This window comes from Vulpes vulpes, chromosome 12, assembly GCF_048418805.1.
Source record: "Vulpes vulpes isolate BD-2025 chromosome 12, VulVul3, whole genome shotgun sequence".
NCBI lineage: Eukaryota > Metazoa > Chordata > Mammalia > Carnivora > Canidae > Vulpes > Vulpes vulpes.
Genome location: NC_132791.1, coordinates 146,250,074 through 146,263,897, shown reverse-complemented (window position 1 = coordinate 146,263,897; position 13,824 = coordinate 146,250,074). Strand labels below are relative to the sequence as shown.

Genomic DNA, 13,824 nt, shown 5'->3' with positions numbered 1-13,824 from the left:
CCTTTCTTTTCCTTCTTAGTATAAGCTTCAAATTTTAAAATCATAATATCAGGTGAAATTCTGCTTCAAATAAAATCTTACTGTTCATTTTTTGTCCATTCCACAACTATTTGCTAAGTGCCTTCTGTGTATTAACATCGTGTTAGTAAAAACCAAACAAACAAAACCAAAACAAAATTCCTGCCTTCCTGAAGCCTATATTCTAGAAGGGGAAAGAAATAGTAAATGAACAAATGTATGATAATAGTATCAGTTAATAAAAAATAGCAATGTTATTTTAAGTGCTCTACCTATATCATTTTATTTAATCTCCTCAATAATCTTTTGAAATAGGGACTGGTATCCTCATTTTGCAGACGAGGAAACTGGGGCACAGAGGATTAAGTCACACACCCGAGTCACATGGTTTCACACCCTGAAGCTCCGGAGCTCACACTTACAAGCCCCATCTTAAGCGCTATGGGAAAAAAAAGTAGAGAGCGTGTGAGTGATGGATGGCCTGGGGTGTTATTTTAGGTATTAGGTGGTTAGGAAAGACCTCTCTAAAGAGGTGATCTTTATAGAAAGTTCTTTTTAAAAATCCAGCATCATATCCTGCATTTAGTTGTCATGTCCTTTTAGACACCTGTAATCTGGAATCATTCCTTTATATATATTTTTTTTCCTTTTATGACATTGATCCTTGAAGGATATAGACTAGTTGAGAAAGTCTCAGTTTGGGTTTGATGTTAACTTTGATCACTGGCTTTAGGGGCTGTCTGCCAGGTTTCTTCATTACAAAGTTACCATTTTTTCTCTTTGTAATTGATGAATAATCTGGAGATAATTTGAGACTATCCTATCTGAGAATATCCGATTCTCTGTCTGATTTAGCTACTGGTTTTAGCAGTCATTAATAATTCTTGCCTGGAGCAGTTATTACTATGATGGTGACAAAATTGTGATTTTTCTGATTCTGCCCTTCTTTTTGCATATATTAATTGGCATTCACTTTTTTTTTTAAAAAAAAGAATCTCTTTTTCTTTCTGTCTCTCATCAGAATGGACTAATGTATTCTTTTTTGATTCGCTATTGTCATTGCTTTCTGTAATGTTCACATCTCAGATTTGGTTTGGTTTGTGAAAGTTCCTTTTTTTCTTGCTTCTATGTCCTTTTCGCTTGTGTTCATCAGTTTTTGAGATCCTTCTTTCTTTATGGCACAACGAAATGTTCTACGCTTGTTTTGAAATGTCTGTTCCCCAGTCCTAAAATCAGTCATTCTCCAAGAAATCTTTATCCATTTTTGTAAAGAATGGCATTTGGAAACCAAGGTCTGTTTGCTAAGGGTGTTCACTGATACTGGAGTGGGTGTCACTGCTCTGCCTTTCAGGAGACATAGAGAGGAGATGAGCAGGTATAACTATATATAAAATCCCATCCAGTCACAGGGATTTTCTGTGCTTTGCCCTGTTCCACATGTGTGTCTTCCATTGCCCTGGATCTCAACAGCATTAACTGTCATACAACAAGAATAATTTCAGAATAGCTACACCCATATCACTACAACAACAAACCTGCTGGGTAGGAGTTCTTTGTCAGTTTTGAAAGATAGTAATTCATACAACTGCTGGGAAAACTGGCTTCCTACATTTCTTCATTTTTCAGGTCACATAACTTAGGAAAGTGAAGTGACTTTCCTCAAGCCTTATACACTGAACCAGGTGTATAAGCAAAGGGAAGAAGAATTTTTGACACCTTGGCAATTGCTTTGAGGATTAAAATTAAACTTCTAAATTACATATCTGCAATTCAGAAAAGACAAAAAACAGTGTCCTTCTCCTAAAGGTATTTTCACATTCAACAATTCTGATATGAACACCAATGCCTTAGTTCCTCCCATAGGCAGTCTGATCTAATTGGTCTGGCTGTGGCCTGAGTATAGGGAGTTTTAAAAGCTCCCCAGGTGATTGTAAAGCACGATCAAGCCTGATAACCACTGCTTTAGTTTTTAATGAGGATACCAGTGGCCTCTGGGTTTAGCTGCTGCTTTGCATTTTTGTCAGTTCCCTGCTTCAGTAGCATTAAAAATTAAATTTCTGAACATGGTAGAGAATATTCTGGAAGAGTAGGCATCAGAAAGTCCTGCAATGTTGATGAGCCCCTTGTGAGCAGGATCAGCATTTGCCTTTTCACCATTATGTCTGCAGCCTAGCATATGAAATATGCTCAATAGTGTTTTATAAATGAATAAATAAGGCTGGCTAATGGTTTATCTATCTTATTAATTCTTTCAAAGAACCAACTCCTGGTTTTGTAATGAATGAATAAATGACAGTGTATTGGGAATATGGAAGCTTTTATTTTATTTTGTTTTGTTTTATTTTATTTAGTTTTTAGGCTTTTCCATATTTATTGAATTTAATATATATATTCCGAAGACAATATATATCTATCTATATCTATCTATATATATATTCAGAAGACAATAGTAAGGAGCCTCATACTGTAAAATGAAATCCCAGTGCAGAATGAATACCCCGCCTAAGGTGTATGTTGATGTGCTGTTGGCAGTTGGGCCCAGAGGCTCATGAAAGAGGATTCGTGCTCTGAGTTACATATTGACAAGGGGCAATGCCAAGCCTCAGACCTACCATCATTACCTTTTCCTATTAACAAGTATTTATTGAGCCTTTATCATGTACTGGTGTATACTAGTCATATGAACTTGCATTGTATTATAATATATAATGTCTCTTAATTCACTTAATTCAGGGTTTGTGAAATATTTTCATATAGCCTTTGCGTCTTTATCGTATACCTGTGATATAGATGTGGTTCTGGTTTTACAAATGAGGAAACTGAAGCTCAGTGAGTTGAAGTTTTTCACTGAGCTTCAGAAGAGGTAGGATTCTCTATAGATCATATTCTCAGTGCTGCATTTCCAGCGCCCAGCAGAGTAAATGGGACACAGATGCCCTGTAAATACTGATGAATAAACGGATGGATGGATGAATAAATGTGTGCATGAATGGGTGATAAAGCTGAGACTCAAAGTCAGATTGACTCCAATTCCCAATGTCCATAATACAGCATTCCCCGTGGGGAAGGCAGAAGGAGTCCTAGATGAGAATAAGGGAAAGATTTATAGAAAGAAGAAACAGTAAGGGATAAATTGTAGTGACAGGCTCTGAGATTTGGGGAGGAATTCAGGATTATGGGTGCAAAAAATAAGCATGACATTTGGAGGTAGGATGCCTATAGTTAAGTCCCAGAACCACTAATAGCTGTGCCATCATGGGCACATGTGGAAACTTCTCAGAGTTTTGGATTTCCTCATTTTTAAGGTGGGATCAGCATGAAAAAAATGCTCAACATCACTTGGTATCAGGGAAATATAAATCAAAACCACAATGAGATACCACCTCACAGCAGTCAGAATAGCTAAAATTGACAACTCAGGAAAACAGATGTTAGTGAGGATGTGGAGAAAGGGGAGCCTTCTTACATTGTTGGTGGGAATGCAAACTAGTGCAGCCACTCTGAAAGACAGTATGGAAGTTTCTCAAGAAGTTAAAAATAGGGCAGCCTGTGTGGCTCAGTGGTTTAGTGCTGCCTTCGGCCCAGGGTATGATCCTGGAGACCCAGGATCAAGTCCCACGTCGGGCTCTCTACATGGAGCCTGCTATTCCCTCTATCTGTGTCTCTGCCTTCTCTCTCTTTCTGTGTCTCTCATGAATAAATAAATAAAATCTTAAAAAAAAAAGTTAAAAATAGAGCTATCCTACAACCCAGTGATTCACTACTAGGTATTTATCCAAAGGATACAAACAGTGATTTGAAGGGCCACATGCATCCAATGTTTATTGCAGCAATGTCCACAATAACTAAACTATGGAGAGAACCCAGATGTCCATAGATAAATGGATAAAGAAGATGTGGTATATATATACAATAGAATATTACTCAGCCATCAAAAGGAATGAAATCTTCCCATTTACAATGACATCGATAGAACCTAGAGAGTATTATGTTAACTGAAAAAAATCAGTCAAGAAAGACAAATATCATATGATTTCATTCATATGTGGAATTTAAGAAACAAATCAGATGAACATAGGGGAAGGGAAGGAAAAATAAGATGAAACCAAAGAGGGAGACAAACCATAAGAGACTCTCAACTATAGGAAATAAACTTGAGGATTGCTGGATGGGTGGGGAACCTGGGTGATGGGCATTAAGAAGGACATTTGATGTAATGAGCACTGAGTGTTATATGCAACTGATGAATCATAAATTCTACCTATGAAACTAATAATACACTACATGTTAATGAAATTCAATTTAAAATAAAAATATATGTACATACATACATACACTACTTATGGATTAAAAACATAAAAATAATAAAGTGGGGTCATAGTACTACCTACCTCCTTAAGAGTGTTGTATAGACTGAAGACAGTAATATACACAAACATATTTTGTACATAAATATTAGTTATTTTATTATCACTCTTACTTTGGATTTGGTGCATGGAAGGCTTCCTCGAGATCACTACATTCCAGTTTCTCATTTTACTTCTTTAAACAAAGCCACAACTGGCTTTTGTATTTTGGAAAGAGCCCGGCATGTATGGAGTGAATACTTAAAAGTTTGGAGATGGTGGAATCAGAATTCTACTTAAATTCCCAGCACAGGGATCCCTGGGTGGCGCAGTGGTTTAGCGCCTGCCTTTGGCCCAGGGCGCGATCCTGGAGACCCAGGATCGAATCCCACGTCGGGCTCCCACTGCATGGAGCCTGCTTCTCCCTCTGCCTATGTCTCTGCCTCTCTCTCTCTCTCTCTTTCTCTCTCTGTGTGACTATCATAAATAAATAAAAATTAAAAAAAAATTCCCAGCACAAAGTAATAATCATTTTTTTAAAGCTTGAGTACGATAATTTGCCCGGTTCAAAGTTGTGTTTACTTTCCTGCAATGAAATGCAAGAAGTGTGAAATTGAAACCTACTTCTGAAATTTCAAAATATCTTTGTTTACTCTTGGGCACTAATCACGTTTGTACTTACAACAAACAATGATTAATCTTGATCATTGACGTTTAAGTCATACCTTAATGAGTGAGCATATTTGTTTTATTCTCTATTCTTGTCTTTTGGTAGTTTTTCTTCCAGTGAAAAAATAGAATGTGCTTAGAAGGTAGGAAGGAGGGTAGATGGCACAGAGGGAAAAGCCAGGGCTCTTCAGGCTTGGAGTCAAAGACTTGGATTCAAATCCCAGTTCTGCCACTTGTTGGCTCTGAGTCTTGGAGTAAATCACTTAACTGCTCTGAACTGCAGTTTGCTTATCTGAAGAAAATGATGGGGCTATTAATACATACCTCAAAATGTCAATGTGGAGATTAAAGGAAATATATACCTGTAATTTCTCTATTAGGAAGGTTCATTGTGCTATTAGTCAAGGTAATTTCCGCTCAAGCCACTGAAAACAGTAACTTGGGACACAGGAATTAGAGGCTACTCAAAATAGCAGTCCTACCCTCTCTCTGTTTGTGTTTCTGTAGGTAGTTCTTCATTTGCCAGCAAACCCACCACACCAACTGGATTGGGTGGAGGATTTCCACCTCTCAGCTCACCACAGAAAGCGTCTCCCCAGCCCATGGGTGGAGGGTGGCAGCAGGGAGGCGGCTACAGCTGGCAGCAGACACCATCTAAGCCACAGGCTGGCATCCCCCACTCCTCTCCTCAGAACCGGCCCAACTACAACGTGAGCTTCTCAGCCATGCCTGGGGGGCAGAATGAACGTGGGAAAGGATCAACTAATTTGGGTAAGGATGATGGTGTGTAGCCTGACCAGAGGGTAGCCTGTATTGTCATACTACCTGTATGTGTGTACATCTGAAGAAGGAGACTGAAAGCAATTCCAGTGTTTTCTGAATCAGTCTTATAGTTGTAGAGGCACACCATGATCCCTACTTCCCACTCTGTGCCTGAAGCACCTGGGTTTACCATGCTCATAATACTTTAATCATTTTGTGACTACTAGTTCACTTGTCTGACTCCATACTGAGACCAGATGGAGAGCAGGGACTGTGGCATATTATCATTAGCACCTAGCTTAGTGCTTGGCATGTCGTGGGCATTAAGTGAATACCGAATCAATGTGAATGGAGGGGTGGCTGGTTCTTGGAAGCTGTTATTCCTTTGGAAGAAGGAGTAGAAGAGACAGGTTGGGAACCTTGCAAGCACTGGTCATATTTGGATCCTGATTAGAGGAGTGTGTACATCCTGGACATTTGGTCTTGCTTATGCTCTGGGGTTTTCTATGATGGTTTTTATCCTCTTGTCTGAGGAGAAAGTTAAAAGAACACAAACAAAATGGGCCAACAGCTAAGGCTAGAGGATACTGTAGATAGGACTCTTTCTTTTTTTGAATGAGATTCTTGATAACAAGTAAAAAATAATGTATTTTGCCTAGTAGGGATGGTTAAATTTGAGTTTATTAAATGGCCTGTTATAATGTATTACATTTCAATTGATTTGCTCGTACTCAAGAACTAAATGTATAAGGACATGGTGAGGAAACAGACCTTTCGATGGACCAAGGAAAAGGAAATTCTACTTTTTCTAGTAACTGTAGCTCTGCCACTTATTCCAAGCAGTTTCATGTATTATTTCATATAATCTTCAAAACCATGTCGTAGACGGGTTTGAAAAATCTATGACAGAAATAAACAGAAATAAATAGTAATTTCTTAAGTTTGTACAGCTTGTTAGTGACAAAAGCAAGATTAAAACCCAGACAATGTGGCTTCAGAACCCCTTCTCATAACTGTCACATTCTCATAACTGTCACACCCCTTCACATAACTGTCTTCTCAAGACAACAACATAATGGATTTTTTTTTTTTTTGCATATATAACATCATGTTTGTTCTTTGGTTAGCAGTGGATATTGCTTGGACAATTCCATAGAGTCTTGTAGCTTCTCTTCCATTTTTTTTTTTTTTTTGAGTAGGGTCTTTAGTCAGCAGATATTTATGGACCATCTTCAGTAAGAAAACATTGGGGATTACAACAGTGAACAAGACAGACAAAATCCCTCATCTCAGAGTACTTAAATTTTAGTGTGTGCATGTGTGAGAGTGTGTGTTCAGAACGTCTTAGTAGAGAGACCGCAAATGGGTTTCAATTCACATGCCACCTTTGGTGGACGAGTACTGACAGTGTGGATTTCTGTGTTTTGGTTCTATTCTGTTTTAATTTAATAAACATTTAAGTAGTAAGGCACTATTCGAAACACTTTAAAATGTTAATGTACCAATTCTCACAAGAACCCTATGAGGTAAGTAGTATTGTTAACACTATCCCTGTTTTACAGATGAGAAAATTGAGGTATGCAGATGATTAAGTGACTTGGCCCAAGGTCACACTGCCAATAAGTGGCAGAGCTGTAACTTAAGACTGGAGAGTCCAGCTCCAGAGACTTTGCTCTTTGCCACCATGCTAGGCTGCTTCTTTAAACACTAAGAAAGATTGTGAGGCTACAGCCAGACTTGGTGAATAAGAGCACTGTAAGGGACTAAACTGTCAGCTGGGTGTGGGCAGGAAAGCGGTGGCATCTGTGCAAGTACCAAAACCCAGGTGTTATTCCCATCACTAACTAGTTGTCTGACTGGGGTGAGTGGGGTGGGAGGCATAATGAGTATCCTCAGCTGTAAAAAGGTGACACAATGGGAAAGGTGTTATAGAGTTGGATGTAGTCTAACAATCTGGCCTGGAGTTCTAGCTTTGCCACGGATATGGTTTATGATTCTGGGCAAATCTCTTAGGTTCTCTAGACCTCATTTTCCTCATCTGTTAAATGGGCATGACAGTCTCATACCCTATTCATTGGTTAATATAAGGACTAAGAGGATTAATGCATGTGAAAGCACCTAAGTGCTATGAGGTGATATGATTTTGTTTAAGAGTAAAAATTATAATGATTTTTCAAAAACTGTATTGCAGAAGGGAAACAAAAAGCAGCTGACTTTGAAGACCTACTTTCTGGTCAAGGTTTCAATGCACACAAAGACAAAAAGGGGCCTCGAACAATAGCTGAGATGAGAAAGGAGGAAATGGCTAAGGAAATGGATCCTGAGAAATTAAAGGTGAGTGAGCCCCTGCCCCAGTGTGATTATTCTGTGTGACAAAGTCATGTGACAAGGTCATGGGTATGGAGCATCAGTGTTTCTGTTTCCTGGCTTCCTCACTGCTTCCCTCCACTTTCAACCAAAGCAGTTCTACTTTTATCTGTTTTGATTCTAGAAGTCTAGGTAAGATTAGATTTAGGGAAAAAGAATATTTCCCCATTAAAAAGAAATTGTAAACCAGATACTCCAGTTTAGCTTGGAAACAAAAGGATGGTTATGTGGATGAATTGTGTGAGGTAGTGAAGGAAGTGTTTGTAAAAGATCAAGAGAATTGGAATGTTTCTCACAGATGGAGAGATTGAATTCCTACATGACAAAATTCTAAATATGCTGACCCACTAGAACAAACTGGGAGATGGGGCTCTGATCTTGTTACTGCATTAAAAGATCTCCAAAACCAGGATTAGCACAGCCAGTCCATCTTACACATTTTAAAGAAATGTAACATATTTCCAGACAGATTTGAACATTTGTTAAAAATATATAGATTCTTAGAAACTCTTCTGAGTACTCTTTGAGGATCCTTTGTTTGTATGTGCCTTTTATTTCATGTAACACCACAGGGGTTTCATACACCTTCCACAATTCAGTGTTCCATCTTGATAACATTTGTTCATTAGGCAAACTCTGAAAGTTTTCTATGAAAGAAAGTAGTTTATGCTTGGTTATTTAGCTATACAGGGTACTTAGTTGCTTGGGAGAGCAGCCATCATTACCTTGCCTAAACCATTCATTTACCAACAAATACCCACAGAGCAGCTATTATGTGCTAAATGCTGGTGTGTTCTTACAAATCCTTCAACTTTATCACCTCATTGGTTCAAACTATGAGCATTCATAGAACTTTTTGGATAATTCATTTTTGAGCTCTGTTTTGAACCAGGCATGTTATTTGGCTCCTGAGTTACACTGACATAAAAGAAATGGTACCTTTTCTCAGACAACTCCGCCTAATGGCAAGGAAGGACAAACACACAGGTGATGGCAGAGACCAAAGTAGACATGGGGTATGCTGCCATAGAGTTCATGCTTTAGGAGTGAGATTAACTCTGGGGTGGGGCATAGGGGAAGGAATTCAAGCTCTCAAGGGTGAACAGTATGAAATTCATGAGCAGGCTTTAAAAGGACGATGAAGGGTCAACCAGAAAGACAAGTTAGGAGTTGGAGAGGGGAAAGGATCCCAGGCAGAGGAAACGGCGTGGCTGTATGCACAGAGTCCTAAGTAGTTGATGTTGCTCTGGGTTCCAGAGTCTTGGTGGGGACCTTGGGGACTTGAAAACATTTGAATTTCCTAATTCCCTGTGCATTTACAGATTTTGGAATGGATTGAAGGCAAAGAGAGAAATATCAGAGCACTTCTGTCCACAATGCATACTGTGCTGTGGGCTGGGGAGACCAAATGGAAACCAGTTGGCATGGCAGACCTGGTAACACCAGAACAGGTGAAAAAGGTGTACAGGAGGGCTGTGCTGGTGGTACACCCAGATAAAGTGAGTATAACTTGCCCTATCAGGTTGCTTCTGCCGTCCTCATTCTATTGGTTTCTGACCATGTATTAAAACATTATATTCTCAACTTGCTGGTTACTAGGCCATTTAAATGATAAAATAAAGTCCATGGGCTAATATCAAGTATTTAAACAAATAGTTTGCTTTATGAAGCAAGAGAAATTAAACTATATATTACAATAATAGGATGAGAGGGCTTTACTTAAGTGTATGATTTACCACGGACTAATTTTTAGGGAACAGATTTAAATTGTGTCCTGGTTTAAAATAGTAAGGATGGGCTAAGAACTGGACAGAGGAAAATTTTTCTCCTATAGAGATATAGCAGTATGTTTAGTCACAATTATGGGGGGAAAGCTTTAGAATGTAGTTGGCAAAATTGGTGTGAATCAACAAAGTGTTCAAAACGGAACTAAACTTGTCATTATATCAGTTGTGCCAGTTTATGTTTGCATTGAAGTACATACACATATACATGCTCTGCAATGTCAGAAACTGCTGCATGGCACGATTGAAATCATAACACGTGGAAACCTCTTAGATAAAAGTGAGTCGCCTTGCTGTCATATAGACAAACTAGGTGTTATTTATCCCTGTCCTGTTATGTGAGGCTATGGTTGAAATGCCACTTGGGAACACATGTTTGAATTTGATATATTTCATTTTCATTTCTCCATACATTTGTGACTAGTCTGAAGAGAAGACTTAATAAGAAACAATGTATTCCAGTGAATCAAAACAGAAAAAGAAATAGGAGCCTAGAAAAATACACAAACTCTACACCTGTGTTGTGGGTCTCCAAGAACTTAATTTTTTTTTAGAAATGGGAAAATAGGAGTTTAGAAATACAATCAGTTATAGATAAGCTATCATGAGCCTTTGTCAATTAGTAGATAATTCTGGAGAATGGGTGCATCTTTTGCTGCTCGTTAAGTGCTCTATATCCACTCATTCATGGATTACTATTACTGCATATGAATCCCTAAGGGGAGGGAGTATTGGGGAGGTCATAGTAATTAGGATCATATAGATTGAGCTATAAAAAGAGAAATGGCCTAATAGAAAAACATTTCAGTTACTCAGAGCCCACATATTAGCTGTGAAAATTGCAATACAAATAAAATTTTGGTCCGCAGTATCTAATGGTTTTTTTGTTTGTTTGTTTGTTTGTTTTGCTTTTGCTTCTTCTATAGGCTACGGGGCAACCCTATGAACAATATGCAAAGATGATTTTCATGGAGCTCAATGATGCCTGGTCTGAATTTGAAAATCAAGGTCAAAAGCCCTTGTATTAATTCGTGAGCTTTTCCACCTCCACTGCAGACCTGTGCTAATGCTTAGTGTGCATCACAATTCTGAAGTTTTCACAGGTGAACCAAAAAACTCCAGTAACATGTATCCAGTACTAAACTGTTAAATTACTCGTGAATAATTCCTCATTGATAAGGAACGTGGATGTTTGTTTCCCCAAGTCCCCACCATAAAAAGTCCAAAGTAAGGGAAGGAACTTTAGTGAGATGACCTTGTGGAGTTACAACATTCCAGCCTGCCCTTTGGGGAGCTGACTCAGCATTTTGTGGGGAAACGGAAAACAGAGGCCACCAAAGGCATAACACCCATCTCATTGTCTGAGAACAGGATTAATGAGCAAAAGCTATGATAATTGGATTTACATGATGGATTTTAACTAATGGCATTTAGATTTTATTGGAAAGATGTAATTTGAGCCATGGCTTTACATACATTCTAGGAACACAACCACCAAGTATTTTATTTTTATGGAAATTTACAATGGTCTTTAGCATAATACTGTATACTTCTTTTGGTCAAGAGGACTAACTGGTGTAAAAGAACTTGAATTGTGGGAAGCGATTGTATTACAATGCAGCAATTGCCAACTCTTCCTAGATAAGCTAAAAGTTAGTGGAAATGCTGACTAAAGAAAACAGTGACTCTGGAGATAGAAATCTTTGCTCCTGTTCAGAAAGTTGGGCTTCTCCCTACCTTTCCCTTTAGAAAACTGTGGTTGCTTAGAGAACATGTCTTAATGACGTAACTTCAACTCTAAACCTGATTTGAAAGAAACTTACAATGTTGTCATTAGGCTTCATACTCTTCCTTTTGCTTAGTCAAGAAAATGTTCTTAGCTGGAAATGGGCTGTGAAGCAGTTTGGGACAGTCACAGTGTAAGTGTATTAGGAGTCTCTGTCCTCTAGGTTTGTGAGCAGTTGCTGTGAGAGGGTAGCAAATCCACACTCAACACGAGTAATGAGGTAGGTGCAGTTGCGGCAGGAGAACTGGGCTCACCTTCCCACCCGAGTCCGATGGCTTGTCCAGATTTGCCTGAAGGAACCGTGTTCTCCTCCCACATGTTGAAACTGGATCCCTTGGATTATTACAGTGGGGGTTATTTTTTCAGAGTAGCGGGGGGGCCCACAGGAACAGCATTCACACAGGGACATCTGTGAAATCAAAGCAAGAAGGAAACCTTTGCAGACTTCACACTGGTTGGATTTCAGTTCAGTGTTTTGGCTGTTTCTCATCTTGAGGGGTCAGCACTTGCTGTCCTGTGACTTCAGGAAGTCTCTCTGGGGGTGCACATACACGATGTGCATAGTAAATATATGCAAAGCAGACGGCAAAAAGATTTCCATGCTAATGTTAAAAGGTTCATGCTCAATATTGTGAAAAGCTTTCAAAAGTTGTTTTTAAAAGACAATCATTTTTCTGTTTCTATTTTAATTTTCTTGTGGCAAACTGTACCAGAAAAGCAGCATGTCAAAAATACTTTGTTCTATATAGAACTAACTCTTTCTTTCCTGCTTGCTCACTTTCTTGCTTTCTTTCTCTCTCCTTCCTTTTTTTGTTATGTTTGTTATTTATTTTACCCTTTACTGACAATGTGAAACTCACCAAAAATATTCTCTTTTTAAATATACAGCTGTAAACTGTTCAAGGTAACCATAACAAACTAGGTGTTATTTATTAACGTATTATGAAATAATGTTTGATCCAGTATGTGCTTGTCTTATTTAAAATTGGAATGTGAGACATGTTGCTGTGACCTGGTTTTTTTTTTTTTTCTCATTCACATTTGTAGATATTGTGTGAACCACAGTATATAATGATAATATTAAAAGGCTATTATGTGAATGTCACGTACATTTTGAAATGATAGAACTATATTAGCTTTGTATCATGTTTGGGTAATTCATCAATGTTCACAGTTTAAAACATCATTAAATATTATGTAATTAGCAATGAGAAAGAATCTTACCTAACTTATTAAATTTGGGATTTCCCTCACCTTTTTCCAGATACATTATAATTCTGGGCCCTATTTATCTCAAAACTCTTAACATATGCAGACCAACAGGTTTTTGCATTCCTTTTAAATATCTGGTTGTGACAAAGCTTGTTGTTGATCAGATTCACTGTTTCATTCATGTTTATTGTAATATATTTTTTGTTTTGTAAATATGTTACACACAACAAAATGTGATTGGTCTAAAATATTTGTAATGTATATTAAAAGGCTCAAAAATATTTGTAGAAACCTAAGTTATTTTTGCACTTGTAGGAATATAATGACAAGTTTTGAGTTATATCTTCTGACATGATTCACTTTTAAGAAAAGTTATGGGAAAAGAATATGAAAAGCATTTAATACATTTGCACCAAATTGTAATCTGAGAGGATTTCTAGATGTATACTTTAACCACCTCCAAACCACCCTTTCCCTACACACACACACATACACACACACACATACACACTTTTGTTTGATCATGCTACCTAAATACTATGTTTTAAAAGGACTCAGCATAGAAATCCTGGTTTCCTAGATAGAATATTAATGGATTTTCAAAGCTACATTTGTATGCTGAGGCAAAGGGATTCATCCTGGGAGTCTGAAACTTTGTCATAGAATACAGATATAGCCGACCTATGAGAAATATGTGGATTAGGGTTTCTGAACCCCCACACAGTCAAAAATCCATGTATAACTTTTGACTCCCCCAAAACTTAACTCTTAAGAGCCTACTGTTGACCAGGAGCCTTACTGAGAACATAAAGTCGATTGACACACATTTTGTATATATATGTATATAATACAGTATAATGTATAATATTTTATATTACAG

The 13,824-nt window shown here is 37.9% G+C and overlaps 1 protein-coding gene across 9 annotated transcripts in view; it reads left to right on the top strand.

The window, feature by feature from the left end:
• Window positions 1-13,225, top strand: part of DNAJC6 (DnaJ heat shock protein family (Hsp40) member C6) — a 140,231-nt gene extending 127,006 nt beyond the window's left edge. For all 9 annotated transcript variants that reach the window (XM_072730689.1, XM_072730688.1, XM_072730685.1 and 6 more), the window contains 4 exons: window positions 5,541-5,804; window positions 7,987-8,129; window positions 9,485-9,661; window positions 10,873-13,225. In XM_072730689.1, coding sequence (XP_072586790.1) covers window positions 5,541-5,804; window positions 7,987-8,129; window positions 9,485-9,661; window positions 10,873-10,974 — 686 coding nt within the window. In that variant the 3' untranslated portion in view covers window positions 10,975-13,225. The remainder of the gene's footprint in view (window positions 1-5,540; window positions 5,805-7,986; window positions 8,130-9,484; window positions 9,662-10,872) is intronic.
• Window positions 13,226-13,824: the final 599 nt, after the last annotated feature.